Here is a 20,406-nt window from a genome sequence, read left to right on the forward strand (position 1 = left end):
TTTCCTCTGTGCTTATCCAGCAATACACCTAACCCATACAAAGCTCCAATTCAGCACTGTCAAAAAAGAGCACATGCAGTTTGTATCCCACAAGAATCCAACATTTTATACTGTGAAGATGTAAATAAAAGAGATAAGGTTAAAGGTGTGTAGAATTTAGTGAAACCTAGTGGTGAAGTGGCATTTTGCAGCTAAAACCCCCTTTACCTCACCCTCCCTTTCAAAACATGAAGAAGAACCCGTGGTAGCCTTCGGTCATCATACAAACTCAAAAGGATTTAGTTTGTCCACTTTGGACTACTGTAAAAAACATTGTGGCCTCCGTAGAGAGGACCCGCTCATAAAGTATTTAAATATAAATGGTTCATTCTAGGCTGAAGAAAACAACAAGTTGTGTAATTTAGATGAAACACACTAGTTAAAAAATCACTAGGATTATTTCGTTTTCAATTTCTGCCAATAGATCCCTTTCACCTTAATCTTACTAACTGAACCTCTAAACATTTATTGACTGTGAACTTAAAAATCCCCAACCCACCACTCTCTAAAGCTGTACTGCAGTAATGTTTTCTATATCTTTGCAGTATCAAATTTGTTCCATTCATTGAATAATGTGGAGATCATTAACTTGCAGGGACTTGAAACTTGTTTGAGAGGAGTAATCCATCACAGTGGAGATGACAAGGTGCTGACGGCTGAAGACTTTCGCATTAAAAACCTCAGAAGACAAACAATGAGAAGTATTCACAACAAGAAAGTGTAAAAGGTCAAATTGGAGCATTTCAAAAGATGAATTACGTTTAAAGGAGAAAAAGTAATAAAATGTTTTATCTACAACCAGCACGTAATGATACTTTTTGTAATGCATGGAGAAATACAGTGGCTGATGAAGTAGGAGAAAGTCCATTCATAAATCCTGGTTTGCTTTTAGAAATGGTCAGCAGTAATGGAAAAGCCGAGACGTAATTTGTAAGAAATCTGCAAAGACATGCAGAAACACAAACTCCTCTTAGCGTAATTATAATGCACAGACTGCTCTGAGCTCATTATATTTATTGTACATTTACTCAAAGGGGTTTCATATATTTATTTGATTCTGTATGAATTTTAATCAGGACTTCAAACGCTGGCGCTCCGGTCGGGCCAGAGAAGGGCTTCCCTTTGATCAGGCGTCACTCGAACCCTATTTCTTTTCCCTGCAGTTTCTTCCCTTTAGGCGATTTCCTTCTAATTGGCTCCGCGTCGCTCATCTCGTCTGTCGTCAGTAGATCCATCTCTCTGTCTGTCAGCGCACATGAAAGGAGATGTGATACACATGGGCTCCGGGGCGCGGGATGCCTTTTTGAAGAGGTTCAGGGTTGGACATGTAAACATTATCACGTCTTCTCCCTCATGAATGTGACTGTCAAGTGCTGCCATGAAAAAGTGACATCTCGTGCTGGAGCTGAGTGACCTGCCGTGTGATTGTCTTTGGTAAACAGCTCACTTTTCTTACACCAGAGATGACTCAGACTTCTAGTGCAACACAATATGTTTTTTCGCCCTACTGTGATTCTCGGGGGCCCGCTGCCGTCATGTCTTCGGTCTGTGAAGGTAGATGAAGTCCTTGTTTGTGCCGTTTATAGAGCTTTTCCCTCTCTGCCTAACCCCTCCCCTCCTGTAGTCCTCCCCGGGCCCTCTGTGCTGTGTGTTAATGTAGTGAAGTGGCCTGTCGGTCAATGAGCTTGTATTAACACCTGACTCCCAGCCCCGGCTGCTGTTTGTTCCTCTGTGTGGGGTCCCCCGGGCCCAGGCAGAGGCAGCATATCCAATGATCAATAACAACATCCTAGAAAGACGCTGGAGGAGGGGAACCAGGAGGAAGTCATCTTTTACATACTCTTGCATATTGTTGCTGTACACCTTGAACAACATATTTACTCTTAAGTCAGGTTTTTTTTAGTAGCTCTATTCCTCATTACCTTCAGGGTTATATCAACTGGTAGTATTCTGTGGATCGCTCCTGATTTTTAGCTCTACCAATATTCTCTTACAGCTCGCCGTGTGCACCAAGTTCTCCTGTGCATTAGCTTCCTCTCCCTTCCTCAATCTTCGATCCTTGACTCACTCTCAGTCTTGCGCCCTGGCCTACACTCTCGGCCCTAATGTTGGATAGTGCTGGAGTGCATTTAGGAATTATCTGTGGTGTACTCTCCCTGGATCAGCTTCAAACACAATATTATCTGCCACTGTGTTTGTATCGACGTCTCTTCACCTCACCTCTCTCTCTGTTTCTCTCTCTCTCTAGGCTCTGGCCATGGCTGAGGTCAACGGGCCAGGCGCCCAGCCACAGATTGCCATGTTCTGTGGCCGTCAGCTCCTGCACATGAACCTACAGACTGGCCAGTGGGAACCCGATTCTTGGGGCCAACAGGGCTGCTTCAAGGACCCCAGTGAAATCCTGGCCTACTGTCAGAAGGTAGGATCCCGAAATAAATAAGGCTGCGTCAGCCCTAATGACCATCAGTCTGGATCAATACATCTCAACAGCAGCATTATCAAAATCAGAATCTTAATGGCAAAGGAAAGAAAGGATGAAACAAGAAATGAATAAGAAGAAATTATTTCACATTATCTTTCTCTAATTTTGTTTGTCTAACTCCTGCCCTATTAATTCTATATATATATATATAACCATATATAGTAGAGAGATAGGGGCCTGTTGAAATATTGCAATATTTCAATTTTGCCACCATCCACTTATCCCTCTCTTGTTACCCGATATGTGTGCTCTTCTGCTGTAAGGTGATTACAGGCACACATACTCTCCACAAACCCCCCCTTTGTAAATATTCATTCCAAGTGCAACTGTAGAGGCAACCAAGCGCCACCTGGAAGCCAAAGTACACATAGCATGGGCCTGAGTGGACTGTGATGAGATTAGCTGGCACATAATGCGCCTGTGATGGTTATTATTTAAAAAAAGCATTTTAGATTCATGCATTCAGTCAGTGGGCACTCTCCCCATTCATCCTCATTATAAGCTTGTGCCTCAATTGATTGGCCTCGACTTTAAAGCAACCCTACGTAACTTTTTGAAACCTCAAAACAGCAGCTTCAAAATAGATGTGATCGTTCACTCACTTATAATTGGGAGAATATTGAAGCTTTAATTCCGACTTCTAACCCTGATCCATTTACTTTGGGGAGCAGGTACAATATCCTGGATAAATGACTGAGAGCCGCTGCTTAAATCGCCAGAATCAATTCCAGAGAAATCATGAACTGTAGATCAGTTGAAAAGATGTAGGAGTAATTCAAAATCTGCGTTTATCTCCGATATTCAGTAAGAGAAATTCAAATATTAAGGATTTGAAACAAGAGATTTGCGTATTTGTTACGGCAGCAGCTCTTCTAGTTCAGGAAGCCATGGATCATGGGTAATAAACAGTTCCAGTGTGCTTCAGCTCAGTAGGTGGGACTAAGCAGTCAGAGGCTTTACTTTTTCTCTACATCGAAGCCACCTAATCAGAATCCTGACATAATAATTCACCACTTGTGGCTGCAGAGGGCGCTGTTACTCAGTAAAGTTACACAGTGTTGCTTTAAATATAAGTTAGATTTGGAAATATTTTAAGACAACCATGTTCACTGAAGTTATAAATCTGGTTTGTCATACACAAAGGCCTTTCACAGCTTCTTATGAGCAGTTAGAGAAAATGTTGCATGACTCTTTCCCTTGTAAGCCATCTCCCCACTGACTGTGGACCCTTCCTGTTTTTTCCTGATCCTGCCACTTAAAACCCCCCCCCCAAACTTTTCTCTGACCATTTCTTCTCCGTCCACCGCTCCCCTCGTCTCCAACCCCTCCGTTCTGTCCATCCATCTCTCTGTTCTGTGCCTCTGTCGTCTCTGCATGTGCCTCCTCGTCCAGATGTACCCAGCGCTTCCGATCTCCCATATAGAGGAGTCCCAAAGACCCGTCACCATCCTCGCCTGGTGCAAGAAAGGCTGGGGACACTGCCAGCCTCATCCGTTCATAGTGCTGCCCTACCGCTGTCTAGGTAAGAACAACACCCATCGCTGCCCATTAGATATTTACAACACATAGGACTATCTCCTTGTTTTTTTTGAGCTGCACATGCCTGTAATCGGGGAAAACTTCTTGCTCGAGTTGGATTCAAACACGAGCAGTCGGCTTGTGGTCGGGCTCGGTTAGTTTTCTATCTTGAATGACGGAGAGAATAAAGAAGCTCAAAGAATAATCTATCAATTCTAGAATGAGTGTTTACTTGCGATCATGACATATATTTTTAGTGAAACTAGAAAATGGCTTCTACTCTCAAAGTTTCTCAAAGACAAATCAAGAAATCCATAACAAGACAAGAGCATTAAGAATGAACAGGGTGGAAAAAAAAAAAATCTAAAATGTAGTCATCAGAACTTCAATGCCTTAAAATGTCGGTAATAGTTAAAATATATTTATAGCACTGGGTTTTAAATATGTTTAAGTAGGTGTTAATTGTGTTAACGTTCATTTAACACTTCACCTCATCTTCAACTCTAAGTAACTCTGGGGCTACGATGAGTCTTTTTCATTTTCATTTCTTCATTGTCTTAAAACTGACTTTGAATCTCTTAAATTGAACTTGTTGAAACCTGCAGAAACAAATAGTGCGTCTTGTGGAGATTTCATCATAACACAAAACGGATCTTGTTGCGTCTTCAAGGGTCTTGTGAAATATCAACACTAGGAAACATAATGAAGAGTGACACAAACCGCTTTTCGGTGTCAGAGCATGTTCGTGCCTGTACCAATAATCCATCACCTCACAGGATGAGTGATGACCTCAGATTTTCATTTAGTTCCACACATGGCTTCACTGTGATTTCACGGTTTGATATCCAGGTGCAATCTTTCCCCGCATCTCTCCCAGTGCCACAGTTTTCTAATGGTGTTACTACATCATGGTAATTAGTTTGAAACACACAAAGCACCATGTACAGGTCCACAGTGTGTGTTGCAGATGGGCCATGCCTGTTTCCAGCCACCAGGGGGTTACTGTCGACGATAGACGAGTGAATGAAAGGATGACTAATAAACGATGAGTCACTCTAAAGTCTTGAAGCACTTTTATTCGTACGTCACGGCACTGTGTAGAACTGACTCTGGTTTCGTTGATGTTCTATTATGCTATTGTCGTAGGGGTGAAAACATCCGTTAGTACACGAGCCCCAAAGAACACAGGGCAATAACAGTGTTGTATAAGGAGCAGGATTAAAATGCAGTTAGAAACAGACTGTAAAAGTTGTTCTTCATTTCTCTGTGGTTTATTGTATAAAACAAAGAAGTCTCCCACATTTATGATCTCTGAAATAAATGGTTTATATTCATTTTAAGCAAAGCACGTTGGACTTTATGTCTGTGACTCGGTGCTGTTTCTGTAGTAAACACAGTTATGATTCTGTCAGAGGTAATTTGTGCTTCCCATTCGCATTGAACTCTGCTGGTTCACAATCACACTCACACAGCCTGTGCTCATTCACGTTAAAGCAGCATCGACGTCTGGTCAAGTCCAGTTAAACTTTAACACTGACGCTACGTGAAGTCACCTTCCACTGACCTCACCACACTCTTCCTGCAGGGGGCGAGTACGTGAGCGAGGCCCTGCTGGTGCCCGACCGCTGCCGATTCCTCCACCAGGAGCAGATGGATGCGTGCGTGAGCTACGTGTACTGGCACAACATAGCTAAAGAGGTGAGAGGAGTGGGGAAATGGCAGTTTTATACTCACATTCAAGCAGAAAAGTATTTTTATTTGACTTTCTACTGGTGCACATAGCAGTAGAAGACCATAGACCAGTCAAATTGTGTGTTGTGTATCACGTCATACTTGGTCTGTCACCTACCTGGGTGTTTGTTAGAAAAGAAAAGATCTAACACTCCTTCATATATTCAGAATTTAAACTTTCTTTGAACTTTCAAATATCGAAGAGAAACCGGACTGAAAAATGTTTTTGAGTTTTAAACAAAATTAAAGGACTGTTGTTTTTAATTCATGAATGCTGGTTTTGATATTATATTTATAACCAAATTTATTAAAGAACATGGCTCATAAGCCACCTAGTGTTTTAAGCTGTCTTGGACCTTGCAGGACCAATGCTGACGTAGAGTCAACCCTTTGGGACGTCTGTAGGTCATGACATTTATCTATATTTTAAAAAGTAATAAATAAATCTTTGCTGACACCAAACCCCCTCACCCACCACATTGTCTACCATTCAGGGACACTCCTCGTCCTCTCACACACACACTCACACACACACAAAACTTTGGGGTGACGTAACATTTTCATTTCAACCCTAACCCTTATACACAATACACACAAAGTGTGTTTCTAACTTTGGGCATCGGATTGTCTTCCTCTCAGGAATGCAGCGCCGACAATCTGGAGCTCCACAGCTACGGGATGCTGCTGCCGTGTGGCAACCGTTTCCGGGGCGTCGAGTACGTGTGCTGCCCGGGCCGGGGGGGCACCAGTGGTAAAGGAGACGCAGAGGAGAGAGAGATCCCAGCTGCTCCTCAGACATTCACATCCGAGACCAGCGGAAAACTTACTTCTGTGTAAGACATGAATATATTCAGCTTGACCACATAGAGATGTCGGTGAACTGATGTTTGTGCCTGCTGGTCGGCATCAGACTTACGACTGTTGACACTTTTTCCACAGCACCAAAGTAACGGCCCCCACCCCAAGCCCCTCTCCACCTGTCACAGATGTGGACGAGGCCGATATGGAAGAGGAGGATGATGAAGTGGTGGAGGAAGAGGAGGATGAAGAGGAAGAGGAGGAAGAGGAGGAGGTTGTGAATGAGGAGGATGCGGAGGAGGATGAGGATGAGGATGAAGCACAGGCGACAGTGGGGAAAGACCCAGAGGAGTATGAATACCCCATTGACTCAGGTCCCTACCAGACCACCGACTATCTGGACTCGTTCTACTACGAGAAGAGCCACAAACCAACCCCCTCTGCACCTCTGATGAAGGACAGCTGTGAGTGTCCCTCATTTTTCCCCTTAATCTTTCTTAATTATTTGAGAAGAATCATACTTAAACTTGTTTAGTAGCAGTAAACATAGTCAAAACTGACAAGTGACAGAGAACAGAGTTGTGCCCGTTGCTCTCTGCCTCCCTTTATCCGCCCGTGATGGGAAGATGCCTTTTTTTCTCATCCATCCAACTCATGCATGGATGTGGTATCAGTATCTACCACGCTCCACCATCTAGAAATAAAGCCCAAATACCCCGGATTCGAACACTGCCATCTTGAACATTTGTAGCCGGGGTCTACGCAGTAGCATTCGGGGGAAACCAAGCCACAGTAATGAGGGCGTGCGGATTCAAGCACTGAACCAATCGTGAATCAGTCTCAGCAATCACAACGTTTCACCTCTTAACTAAATTAACAGCCACACACATACGTCAGTGTGAAGATCTACCAAAATAATGACAGACACCATCTTAAAAAAAAAAAATTGACATTAACATTTTGTCTGGACCATGTCCCATCCACTTAAGTGGAGGAGGCAGAGTTTATGGCTTGTACCACATGCGGCCACGAGGGGGCGATTGAGACGCATTTGCTGCACTTCAACATCCTCAGTCTATTCCAGGCATCTTCACAGACAGAGTGGGTGTGTGGGTGTGGGTGTGGGTGTGTGTGTGTATGCGTGTGCATGTCAGAACAGTCACAACCCACAGGCCTCAGCAGTGATGACTTTAGTTTGCATAGTAAATGGAGCAGCTGACCAACATATGAAGTTAAATAAGGACAACCTCAGAATGATACACTGGGATAGTGGTCACTGTATGTATGAACAACACACTTCCTGCCAGTTAGCCGGGCGAAGTTATATATTGTACGTTTCATTTCTAAACCGAACTGTGCCACTTACATCATGAAAATATTATCCCCCACCTTAAATAACTCTTGTACTTGCATTTAAAATGATAAAAGTAATGAATCAAAGCAAACTGGGGCCCCTAATGTCAGCAGTTTTTCCCGTAATATTATTTTCTTAAATTTGGATCAGTTGAAAGCTCCTCAAAGTAGAGTAACGATTAATCCTGTGTCTTACACAACATGTTCTTGTTCTGTGCCGGGATTATAAATAAAACATAAGAACTAATATCTTCCATCCAGACTCTCTCCAGGACAAAGTGGTTCTCCATTCTTACGTGTTCATTCCCCCCCCCCCCCTCCAGTCCTTCAGTCTCACTACTTTCTCAGCCGAACCCTGTCATGTTTTGACCCTTTAATTACAGGATCATGCTCTAGGGCCCTTGCAGAAGGCACAGCAGCAACAACCTCTGTTTTCTGTCCCTTTCCCATCCAGCGACAACGCCCGGGCTCACAGATGGCGTCGATGTTTATTTCGAGAAGCCGGTGGACGACACTGAGCACGCCTACTTCCTGCGTGCCAAAACCGACTTGGAGGAGCGCAGGATGAAGCGCATCAATGAGGTGTGTTTCACAGGGATGAGAGCAGGCTCATGCTGGGTTGGCTCTGTCATCTACCTCACAGGAAGACAGGGGCCCTGGCATGGACCTGTTCACCTGCATTCAGAAACTGAAAAGATACAAATAAATTTCACATATGCCCCCAAAAAAGTGTTAAACTGGTTTGGGCGTCTACATTGATGGTATATTCTCTAATTTAATCCATCCTTATTATTTTGGTTTAGAAACCAGTCATTGCCTTCCATAAACCTTATAATAGTTTATCAATGTACCAAGGCAGAGTTTCATATGTGGTGGGAGCTTAGAGTTCATCACACTGTGTATCTAGTCATGTTTGCCTGTATGTGGGTGTTTATCTTTGCTCACGATCTCAACAAGACTTCTGTACAACTTCAAGATTTTCTTTTCTGATTTGTGTGTTTGGCTGTGGTATTGCACGCTGAGAATGTGATGTTGCTGCCAAGCCGCTAATCTAAAAAAAAACATATCTTTACAGCTGCAGGGTTATGTGTTTAAAACTGTTTGTACTGTTTGTACTTACATTCCTCATAACTGACATGTTTTGTTTCCTGTTCGTGTTTTGTCATTTCGGGGCCTACATGTATTTACTTTCTTTGATGACAGGATGGATACCTCTCTGTCTCGTGTGTGTTCTTTAAATAAGAGGCAGTCTGCTGCTTTCTAGTGTATCTGACTGATTCAGCCTCTTTCTTTTCCTCAGATTATGAAGGAATGGGCCGAGGCAGACAACCAGTCAAAGAATCTGCCAAAGTCAGAGCGACAGGCCCTGAACGAGGTACGGGGACCTTCTCTGTCCTGCTTTACTCTGCGGTTTAAATTCTCCCGTGGAAAGAGATTAACCTCGTCCTTGTCACTTCTCCCTCGTCTTCCCTCTGTCAGCACTTCCAGTCCGTGCTGAAGACGCTGGAGGAGCAGGTCGCCGGAGAGAGGCAGCGGCTGGTGGAGACTCATCTCGCCAGAGTGGAGGCTATTCTCAACAACAACCGTCGTCTGGCTCTGGAGAACTACTTGACTGCCGTACAGTCCGATCCCCCTCAGGTAAGTGTCAGGGGCGTTGCAACAGGGTGGGCAGGGCCGGCATGGTGCCCGCAAGCTGAGGGGCATTGCCAAATTCTATGATTTTCAATGTATGAATACCCAATGATTTGGTTGAAGAATATAATGCATAAATGTATGTGTTTCTTTGATGTGCTTTGGGATAGTGGTGGGGGTCAGCACTTTCTTATTTACTATTAACTATGTGTATGAGTATGCACTAAATTTGCTACTAAATGAATCATTCGAACATTGTAATAACGGGGTTTGGTGTCATGTGTATTTTTTGGTAGTGGATTCGGTGTCTTGTTTTGGTTTGACCCAATGTAGGGCCCCCACAGGTCCGTTTTACCTTTGGCCCCCAAATTCTCTAGAAACATTCCTGGGAAGTGCATCATGGAGCACAGAGGAGGCCAAAGAATACAAAAACAACAAAGTGTGTGACAATGACAAACCTTTAACTCCATCTCTGGCATTTCTTCAACTTTGTCTTCCAGCCGGAGCGCGTGCTGCAGGCTCTGAAGCGATACATGGCTGCGGAGCAGAAGGACCGCAGACACACACTCAGGCACTACGAGCATATTGTAGCTGTCGACCCCCAGAAGGCTGAGCAGATGAAATTCCAGGTGTGTGTCTGAAATCAGTGTTTGCTCTCATCTCTGTTTTTGGGATGCAAGGCTCTTTTTCTGCTGACCATGAAACAGACAGAACATCGTGGACTGAAGGGTTAGTACGTAAGATAAGTTATCAAACTGATCTGTGAGAGGTGAAACGGATACGAATTCTCTTTTCATTAAACTAACATCAAAGTCTGTCTTTGCTGACTTCAGAAAAAGCTATTCTAGACAGGTCTCCATCGTGGATTCAATTAAGGAACCAATTCAGTGCTGCTCTCTTCACGGCTCATGTTCTTTTCTTTTGCTTTCTTGGTGAAAAAGCGGAAGTCCAATGAATTATTTCTATTTTTCAGGTGTACACTCATCTCCATGTGATTGAGGAGAGGATGAACCAGAGTCTGGCTCTGCTGTACAAGGATCCTAATTTGGCTGAAGAGCTGCACAATGACATCCGTAAGTGTTAATTGTTTGCTGATTATTTTGATCAGTCTGTATGAAGATGGACAAAGCGTTTCCACATCCTCCCACTATCCATAAATCTAAAATATCCTTGGATACAAACTCTGCCATCGTGTGCGTTTGGAGACGAAGTCTGCGCTGCTCGTCTGTTCCATGTCCTCACAATTAACATGGTGGAGGCAGGATTTATGACCTATACTGCAGCCAGCCACCAGGGGACTTGTGATTTTTCAAATTGTCATCATGTGTGACCTGCAGAGGAGCTGCTCAAGGCCGAGCGAGGAGACATCGTGGAGCTCATGACCACCTCCTTCTCTGAGACCCGCACAACGGAGGAGCTTCTGCCGGCTGAGAGCGCGGAGGAGAAGGACGATGAAGAGGAAGAGGAGAGAAACTTCCAGAGCAGGCCTTATCCTCCCCGCATTGGTCAACAACCAACTGGTACACACAAACACACACACACAGATCAAAAAATCCTAAGTCTGTCCCTATTGTGTAAAGTGACGTGTTATACATAATTATGTAACTTCTCCTCTGACTTCCACCTTTTTTTCCTCCCTGCAGAGTCTAATAAGAAAGGTGAGCCGCTGTTCAGCATCATAACAACATAGATGTTTATCTCATTATTACTTTTGCTCACACTTAAACATGTTCTTGCGTCTTTGACTCCATCCACAGTGTCTGCAGTTGATGAATATGATTACACCACGTCCGAGAGAGGCCCTACTTATGAATATGAGGAAAAGGTAAGATCGTTATAAATTTAGATGGGGATATTTCAGATTTGCACATAGAAATAATTGGCTTGTGTTTGTATGCTATCTTTATTCATGTTCATTGTCTCTGTGCTTAGATCAACACCTCTGCAGAGCTCAAGCAGGTCGTCAACAAGCCTGCTGAGATTGCGAGAGATGAACTGGTCAGGACTGAATATAATCAACATGACGCTCTTTTGTTTAAATGAAAAATGGAAATGCTCAAAAGAAAAACACAAATTCAAATGAAACTCACACGTTTAATCCTCTCCCTGCGTGTCCTCCTTCTTTAATGTCTTCTTTCCGTAGCAACCCGACGCCCTGGAGACGTTCAACCGCGGCGCCATGGTGGGGCTGCTGGTGGTGGCCGTGGCAATCGCCATGGTGATGGTGATCAGCCTGCTGCTGGTGCGCAGGAAGCCGTACGGCACCATCAGCCACGGCATCGTAGAGGTACGACCCCACACGGGCCTTAAAATGAAATCTGTGGCCTTTAACATGAAGTTTACCATCGGACAAATAGGATTCTCTGAGTCGATGGTCTGTGCTCATGAACCTGTTGTTAGCGTGTAATCATGTGAGCCCCTGTGTGTCTCGCAGCAGGTCGACCCCATGCTGACACCAGAGGAACGGCAGCTCAACAAAATGCAGAACCACGGTTATGAGAACCCCACCTACAAATTCTTTGAGCAGATGAACTGAGACACCGGGGGCGCCAACAAGTCATGCCAGACCACATGTTCTGTCCCCCCCCACCCCCCACCCCCCACACCACTCTTTGTTACAAGTACACTCCCTTTTGACGGATTTATGACGTGTTGCAAACATTAAAAATAATTGAGTAAGAACGGGGCACATCCCAAACCCATTGTAGATGACCAACAGCAACTTTACCATCGTCACACAAGCTCACCTCACCCATTGTAATCTAGTACTCTCCGGGGTTAGAGTCTAAGGGTCGTTCTCTCCTTTAGCGGCGCCACAGCATTTTCGTAATCCTGAAAACGTTCACACCACAGACAGGAAACCCGTCCCAGTGGCATGACTTGATCCATCGCTCCTCACTGAAATTGAACGGTGCGTAATGCTTTATAGTGTTTATTTTTCAGTAGTAGTCTATTTGTTCCAATTGTACCACAGTTAGATATAATGTATCTGTGTAGATGAGTGTGAATGACACCCTCGTTAAACTACGGTGTAATTTTCAATTGTAAAACCCACTCAGAGATCTTTAAAAAAGAAAAAAGGGGCAATTTACAGAGCGAATTGTCGAGCTGACCTCCATGAGCTACTGTAACCACGGACCGTACCTCTGATTCTACGACGTGACGCGGGGACGTGTGAGACATTTAGGCTTTCGTTTGAAAAAAGATCACACAAGGTCGAAACAGAAGTGTTTGCTGGCGGTACAACAAGACTTTGTTTTTGTCGGCTTGAGAGGATCTGCCCTCTTTGTTATTGATCATTTGGCAAAAATATACCAAATATTCCATTTAGCTAACCTAGTCGGTGAATGAGTTCATTTGATTTCTCCTGCTGCCCTAAAGAAGCGTAGCACAGGAATAATCAGAAGTACGTTATTTTTAATTCAAGCATGACAACTTGGTGTATGATGCTGCTGTATTTATTTGTGTTGTTCCTGTCATTGCTTTTTTTATGAGAAGTCGGAAAATGTCACCGTTCGAAGTGGACACTGTAAATAACGTACGAAATAACATACGACTAGATGTAGACATTTCTATGATTAATTTGCATCGATGTAATGGAAATAATACATAACAATAGAACATTGTGCTGATACGAGAGGGAGAAAAAACATTTTCCTAACATGGCTGATTGAAAACGGACTGTTGTAAAAACCAGCACAAGACAACGACACAGTAACTTCTTTCTGAATGTATTTAAGGTAGACGTTGAGATTCCATCTTCTTTTCAGTGACGCATCACCCCCCCCCTCCACCCCCTCCCTAGTAGACCTTAATAGCAGTAGTGACGTTTGAACGCAACACAACCGACATGCCACATGCCTGATCCCCCCCCCCCCCCCCCCCCCCCCCCTCATCACCTCATGTAACAGCCGGTTCATCTTTCACATTTGTCAGGTGCTTATCAGAGCAGAGGAACTTGTACGAAAGAGGCAGCGGAGGTTGAGAGGCCACAGCTGCCGTTGTGTGAAGTGTCGCGTGTGTGTGTGTGTGTGTGTGCGTGTGTTTGTGTGTGCGTGTGAGTCTTAAAACCGAACCACACTCAGGCATGATGGGCGTAAAAAAGAATTACTGTATGTCTCCGAACCTGCCAGTTTGACCTATCTGGACTCAACACCACTGAATGTTAATTGCTCTGTAAATGCTACACGGCATTTCACTGAATGATTCATAGTAGTTTGTCATATTTGTGATCAACATAATACCCCGTAGAGGCGAGTTAGAAAAGGGGACTCCCCCCCCCACCCTGTCCTTTATTCGTTGCCTGCTTCATGTGTCACTCTGATTTCCTTCAGCCACTGTATCAGATCGTGGTTCAGAAAGGTCACGTGGTGGAGCGTTGCTTTTTTTGTTTTTTTATTCATCAGGCTTTCTTTTGCTAAATTCTGTAGTAGAGATCATCAATACAGAAAATAAAAACAAAAATCTGCTCATCCCTTATCGATTCCACGCCGGTGGCAGTTTTTCTTTCAAACCATTCATTGCGTCCATTCAGAGGAAGAGTCGTTTACGCGTGTTTTGTTTTTCTTTACTTTTTCTTTAAATATTTGCTTTGAAATAAGCAAGAGAGTCGGATTGTCGAGTTTTTTTTTGAAAAATTCTGCATTAATCGTGGGTTTCTCTCGCTAAAGGCCGGTGCGTTGCAGGTTGCGGTCGTGTTATGACGGTTGACGAGGAGAAGTCATAGCCCTTGTATAATTTGTACAGCTACGTTAGTGAATGAAAACGTTGTATGTTCACAGTTTAAGTCAGTCGATCTTGTAATGATACTACTGAGACCCTAGATGAGAATAAGCTTGCCTGTGTTTCCCAAACCACTGAAGGGTTCCTACCAGCATTTAGCAGACTTAGAATGGTGTATACTGTAGTTACTCCAGTCACATTTGTACGTCAACCCTCTGTCCAACTCTAAACTTCTCTGTTGGTCCGTCCCCTTAACTTCCCCCGACGAAATATAAACAATGTTATTGAGATTTTAATTGCTGCATTATTGCCTTTTACAAAAGCTGTGTTTTGGATGTAATTATTCTGTATTTTTTATTTACATGTTATAATCGGTTGGATCAAGGGGTCATGCTTTTCACGTGTAATGTACTTTTAGAGGCTTGATTGAGGAAAAACACGAGTTTATAACGTTAAGAAATGTGAAATGTAGACGGACACGGCCTCCGGCTAATTGACGAGGAGTGGCATTAAGCACAAGTAGAACAAAATTACTCCATTTGTGTACAGGTTGCTAAATGTTCGATATTGATTGTGTCTGTCTGATTTCAATTCCAGTGCATTGATTCGAGGGATGTCGATAGCATCGCAGAGAGAGCTGTCCTTCATTTCTATTCAGACCTTTAACCAAAGACAGGCTCCACAAACAAGCAGACAGATATTCTAATTTGGCAAGAAAAGAAAAAAGGTGCTCTGTTGTGTTACTGTATTTGTAAGCAATCTGAGTAATAAAAACTGGTCGAGCTTATTAATAGTGTAATAAAAAAATTGAATGACCCATAAAAGAGTGTGGCTGTCTTTTTTCTGAGCTCTCAGCACATGGAGGCAACACCACGCCGGTGATGGAAAAATGGACCCTGACGTTACCTGCGTAATGAGCTCTGTGATGTGGGAGCCAGTGTCATCGGGGGGGGGGGGGGGGAAACTATCTCACCTACTCACTGGAAAATTAGGTTTTTCCCTCTCCAGTGTCCCCTTAGTTGAATTTCTGTAGAAAAGAAACCTACCTCACACTAAAAAAACCTGTGTTTATGCATTACTGAATAACCAAAATAAGAAAAAAATTGTGGTCTTACAGGAAAAATATTAAAACTAGTATTCAAACCCTGCTCATGTGGGTACCAATGTCAAGTTTGTACATAATACGGACTCAAACCACAGTAAAGATAAGGTTTTCTCTCAGTTCGCAGAGTGTAGTTTCACTTACTTCTCAAGCCACAGTGTCGTTTCTGTGAAGTTAATTTTGAAGTTCACTTCCTACATGTCAGGAAAACCCTGATGTGATGCATGCTGCCTCAGCACGGCTACACAAGCTGAAGAAGCAACACATGTCATTTACACCGATATAGCAGATACATTTATTGTACAGGGAAATCTGACCAGCAGCACAGATACATAAGACTTAAGACAAACTGTGACATTTTTACGTCGGAGGAAAATTAGATTTTATTTACAGATGATAAATTCATGATGGTTTTATGTCCTTTCTCTTAAGCTTCTTAAGTTTTTAGTAGTTTTTCCTTACTCTTGCTGAGGGTTAAGGACATAGGATGTCTCACCTTGTTAAAGCCCTACGAGACAAATTGTGATTTGTGAATATGGGCTATGCCAATAAAATTGCAAAATTGTGCATGACGATTTGTAATTCACTGTAGTATGTGGTAAGTATGTGAAGGATGTACTGAATTGTTGAACTGGTATACTGTGATGAGCAAACCCTCTGCGTGTCAAGTTGTCCTGACAAAGTTCCTACACAAGCACAACCTGAACCTGACACACACCATGTTGGGCGAGGCCCCCACACTGGTTGCCCCCACAAATTACAAAGAAGAGTGGAGCCCCCTTCCCCCCCCCCCCCCAAGCACTGCGCAGGTTCACTTCTTCCAAACCACAACACTGACTGGTAGTCCTGTCACCTAGATTACTGTGAAAAAGGCTCTGTGGCTGTACAGTGACAGTTAGTCATTGATGCCTCCAGTGCACATCAGTCATCTTGAGAGTGGTTCCTCTGAAGTCGTCTGCTTACTCTACCACCGCAGTGGCAATGTAGGACGACTCGTGCAACCCAGACTTTTATCACAGCGCAGTGCGTTTTGTTTAGTTGTGTCAACACTTTGATTCATTCAGCAGTGCAACAATATGAAACCCCCTCGGCATGCAGATCAAAGGTGCCGTGACGTGAGCCGAGCCGTCGATGAAGTAAAAAGATTAAAACGTCCTCGTCGTCACACGAGGTGTTTGGATGCTGAAGGAAAAAACGATTGTTTACTGCTCGTAGACGAGAGACCCACACAGTGGAGTGAGTCAGCGTGGCTGCTGGGTTCAATGTCTGACTGTGGCTGTTCAACTGACACTGAGGGGACTGTAGGTGCTGAAGAGTGTAGTGTGTGTATGGGCTGGGGAGGGGGGGGGGGGTGACAGTATTGATATTACTGTTAGGTGCAGCCCTATGTGCATCTCCTCACCATATAGCACAAGTTGACATTTAAATGCTAATGTCTGACTGTCCAGTGGTTTGAGCAGCACCCGGCGCTCAACTGCTCGCACAAAACCCGATGGAGTTCACACAGCGTCCGCAAATGTCACACAAGCACAGAGCCGAAAGAGAGGGAGAGGTGCAAACAGCCGATCCAGTGGAACAGGGTGGAAAAGACAACAAGTGTCAGTGTTGCACTTCCCCCGATGCATTAACATGTCAAACCTGCGATTACAAGGAAACCATCACAAGGAAAATTACAAGGAAAGCACCCTGTGGTTAACACTTCATGCATCCCTGACATGAGGAAGGCACGGTGCTACACATCTATACACTCTCAGTTAGAGGAGTGGACCTTCCTGTATTAGATGTTTCATTTGAAGGTTCATGATTAAATATTGGGTTTGAATGTGTGTTTGAGTGAGAAAGATGTCAATCGGAATGATCATTGACTCTTTCTGTAAACAGCAAATGCTAAATGGTCTGCAATGCATGTACGTGGAGTCTCCCGGTCTTCAGAACCACTCAAAGCGTTTCTACAGCCCAGTTTTGTCGTTTACTCATTCACAGACATATTCATACACTTTATCTGTGTGCAGCACTTTTTGGATTTCACACAAGTTTGGGGAAATTAGGGTTTCAGTATCTTGCACGTCAGCACACAGAATGGGGAAGAATGGGATCGAACCGCCATCCTCTTGGTTAGTGGGCAACCCCCTCTACCCCCTTGAGCATCAGCCTGTAAAACATCCGTAAAACCTGGATGGCACCCTGGCTCATTGAACTGCACAGGCAACGTACAAAGGAGTGCAACATACCATGTAAGTTAAGCGTTACTTCTTTTATGTAATATTTAATTAACAAAATGAATATTTTCAACCTCAAGAACTGAATTAGCCCAAAGATCCCATTTTTCTTCACGGAGGTTGTTGTTGTTCTCTAACCTTTCACTCCAACATTACCGCACCATCATTTGATGTATGATTCACTGCATGGATGCAATGTAGACAACATATGATATATTTTCCATCCTTGTTATCATATAAGGTGCCATTTTGTAAGGTTACCCAAAAAGGTAGAAAAACTGTAGGTCTTCATAATGTGATGTGCCTTTTTATCCTCCTTCTTAATAATGATACAATAAAATCCACAGTATAATTTGTTTACAGCTACTTGCGAGAGGTGATGTGAGAACCTTAAAGAAGTGGGATTAGATTCCTTCAAATTTACACTATCGGCAGTAGATATGATTATATATACTCACTGTAATGAGGAAGGAACATAATGGTGTAGACCTTGTTCATAATTCAGACAACTTGGACGAGCTTTATCAATATTAAATCACTTTCCGATGATGCAACACTAACTGATGGTCTGATTAAAGAGCATAGTGCTCGGTAGTATGGATAAAACCTCAAACTTATCAGGACTGTTGCTGATAATGAATTTCTAACCTGATCTATACAGTACTTTTATTTTTAACATTACCCATAAGGTTACTTTGGAGAAAAAAAGACTTCTCTTCAGTAATATTTATAAGATAAGATAAGATAAGACAGAACTACAAAACTACTAATGTCTTAAACCTCTTGGGTGTATTTCAGTACTATATTGTATATTTTGTTGTTGTTCTATCTGGATAAGTAACTTTATTGGAAACGTTTCAGAATCACAAAGTTTAGTTTTGCACCAATTATTTTTGATCTACTTCCTGTCTTCATAACTGCAACTGTGAAATTGGCATTCAATGTCAAAGCTATGCTGATGACACTCAACTTCATATGTGATTTACCTGAATAATTACACATTATTTTTGTCAATTATTAAAGACACATATTTACATTACTAAACCCGGCAATTGACAGCAAACTTTTTAAAACTATCCACACAATATCAGTTTATAGAAAAGGTTCATGATGTTCTCTCTTCCTTCTGCTGATCTCCGTTCACACCAGATGTGACTGGTGTGACTGGGAATTTTGCCAAGTGATATTAACATGAGTTAACGCTCTCTCCCGTTTATCAGACTTCATTGCATCAGAAATATACCATATTTTTTCCAACTGCAATGTTCAAACTCCACACCAGTCTGTTCAACAGGAAACTAACAGGAGAATTTTTGCTAACTCTGTTTGGTATTCAGTTTTTGTTTCATTTTGGAGTAAACATTTTGTTCTGTTAACTCCTTTCTTTGTACAGCATAAACTTCACGCTTGTACAAAAACCACAGATTCTAAACTGACACCACAGACTGTAAACTGGGGGGGTAGGGGGTGGTGGTTCAGGAGGCCCAGTCTCCCCCAGTCCGTGTGCCGAAGTGTTCTTGGGCAAGATGCTGAACCCGAAAGTGCTGCACAAAGATGCACTGTATGAATGTGTGGGTTAATGGGTGAATGGTAATAAACTGTACTGTAAAGCACTTAGAGTGGTTATCAAGACTATACAAATACAAACCATTTACCATTCACACATCCCGCAGACATGGAGCAACAATGAGTTGTCATGTTTCTGAGCAGCTGAGGAATCCAGTCTCCTTTCTGTTTTTCTAGCGGCTAAATATCTCAATTCAAACACCATGTATTTGTTGTTTGGCTGTGCAACGGAAACACCGACCTGTCGGGTCTCCATTATACAAATGAGGTTTAAGTATCACAATAAAAATATGATAAACATCGACACATTTGCAATGTTTCCAAAAGTATTTCCACATGCATATTTGTTATAACTTATATTACAATCTGTGGTGGTTTTTTGTACTGATCTCTTTAAGTTAGTTAAATTGAAATGGTAATTTCATCGCTTACAATTTTTTTAAATTATAATGTCAAATTATTGAGTGAAATTGTTCTCAATGCAAATCATACTCAAAGTCTTCTAACCTGAAGTCTCGTCAGCCCTCTTTATTCTGTTTTCACATCTGTACCTGACATCGTTTGAAGAGAAGATATTTCTATTTTGAGGGATGCAGGTTTCAGCGAAGCCTCGCGCTGCGTTCAGGTGCCACTGGGCTATTGTTTGTATGTTTCCTGTTACAGATCAGTGTCTTTGAAGTGGTTTATGTTTGAGCACAAAACAACTTATTAATGTAGTGACCAGCGAGGGAGGCTTGAGGGCAGGAAATCATGTACAGCCTCCACAGGCTCACAGCATCTACAGGGCGAGCACGCAAATATCCCTCAAACCGCTGTCCCCATTTCTCCTCCTCTTTCACAATCACACACGCACACACACACACGCACACACGCACACACACACACACACACACACACACACACACACAAAGGTCAACCTTTTATCCGCTTCAGAAGAGACACTGCTTTAAAAAAAATCATCTTAACTTTGTGTTTCGCATACACTTTCGATTCACTATACAAGTTAAAACCTAAAGAATATTAAATACATAAACCGGCTCCATGATTTTAGCAAAACTGAACAAAATCAAACAAAGAGGTCATATATTTAGGAAAAGGTCAAAGCAGCAAGCCATTCAGCAGAGTAATCACTGAGCCAATGAGGGAGAGAGGAGTTGAAGAGGAGGGACTGCACAGACTGAAGAGGAAACCACCTTGTCCCACAGCAAAGCCTGTACCCAGAGACTCATGTCTCTTTAGAAGTC

The 20,406-nt window shown here is 43.0% G+C and overlaps 1 protein-coding gene across 2 annotated transcripts in view; it reads left to right on the forward strand.

Moving 5' to 3' along the window:
* aplp1 (amyloid beta (A4) precursor-like protein 1) overlaps positions 1-15,093 on the forward strand; it is a 32,390-nt gene extending 17,297 nt beyond the window's left edge. Inside the window, exons 2-18 of one of the 2 annotated variants that reach the window (XM_062398623.1) lie at positions 2,288-2,458; positions 3,914-4,043; positions 5,625-5,737; positions 6,410-6,603; positions 6,710-7,032; positions 8,376-8,503; positions 9,222-9,296; positions 9,401-9,559; positions 10,054-10,182; positions 10,527-10,626; positions 10,891-11,073; positions 11,197-11,211; positions 11,311-11,378; positions 11,486-11,551; positions 11,697-11,840; positions 11,988-12,464; positions 14,873-15,093. In XM_062398623.1, coding sequence (XP_062254607.1) covers positions 2,288-2,458; positions 3,914-4,043; positions 5,625-5,737; positions 6,410-6,603; positions 6,710-7,032; positions 8,376-8,503; positions 9,222-9,296; positions 9,401-9,559; positions 10,054-10,182; positions 10,527-10,626; positions 10,891-11,073; positions 11,197-11,211; positions 11,311-11,378; positions 11,486-11,551; positions 11,697-11,840; positions 11,988-12,089 — 2,100 coding nt within the window. In that variant the 3' untranslated portion in view covers positions 12,090-12,464; positions 14,873-15,093. The remainder of the gene's footprint in view (positions 1-2,287; positions 2,459-3,913; positions 4,044-5,624; positions 5,738-6,409; positions 6,604-6,709; positions 7,033-8,375; positions 8,504-9,221; positions 9,297-9,400; positions 9,560-10,053; positions 10,183-10,526; positions 10,627-10,890; positions 11,074-11,196; positions 11,212-11,310; positions 11,379-11,485; positions 11,552-11,696; positions 11,841-11,987; positions 12,465-14,872) is intronic. The other variant, XM_062398625.1, reaches the window with a different exon arrangement.
* Positions 15,094-20,406: the final 5,313 nt, after the last annotated feature.

The sequence above is a fragment of the Platichthys flesus genome, chromosome 11 (genome assembly GCF_949316205.1).
Source record: "Platichthys flesus chromosome 11, fPlaFle2.1, whole genome shotgun sequence".
NCBI classification, from domain to species: Eukaryota; Metazoa; Chordata; class Actinopteri; order Pleuronectiformes; family Pleuronectidae; genus Platichthys; species Platichthys flesus.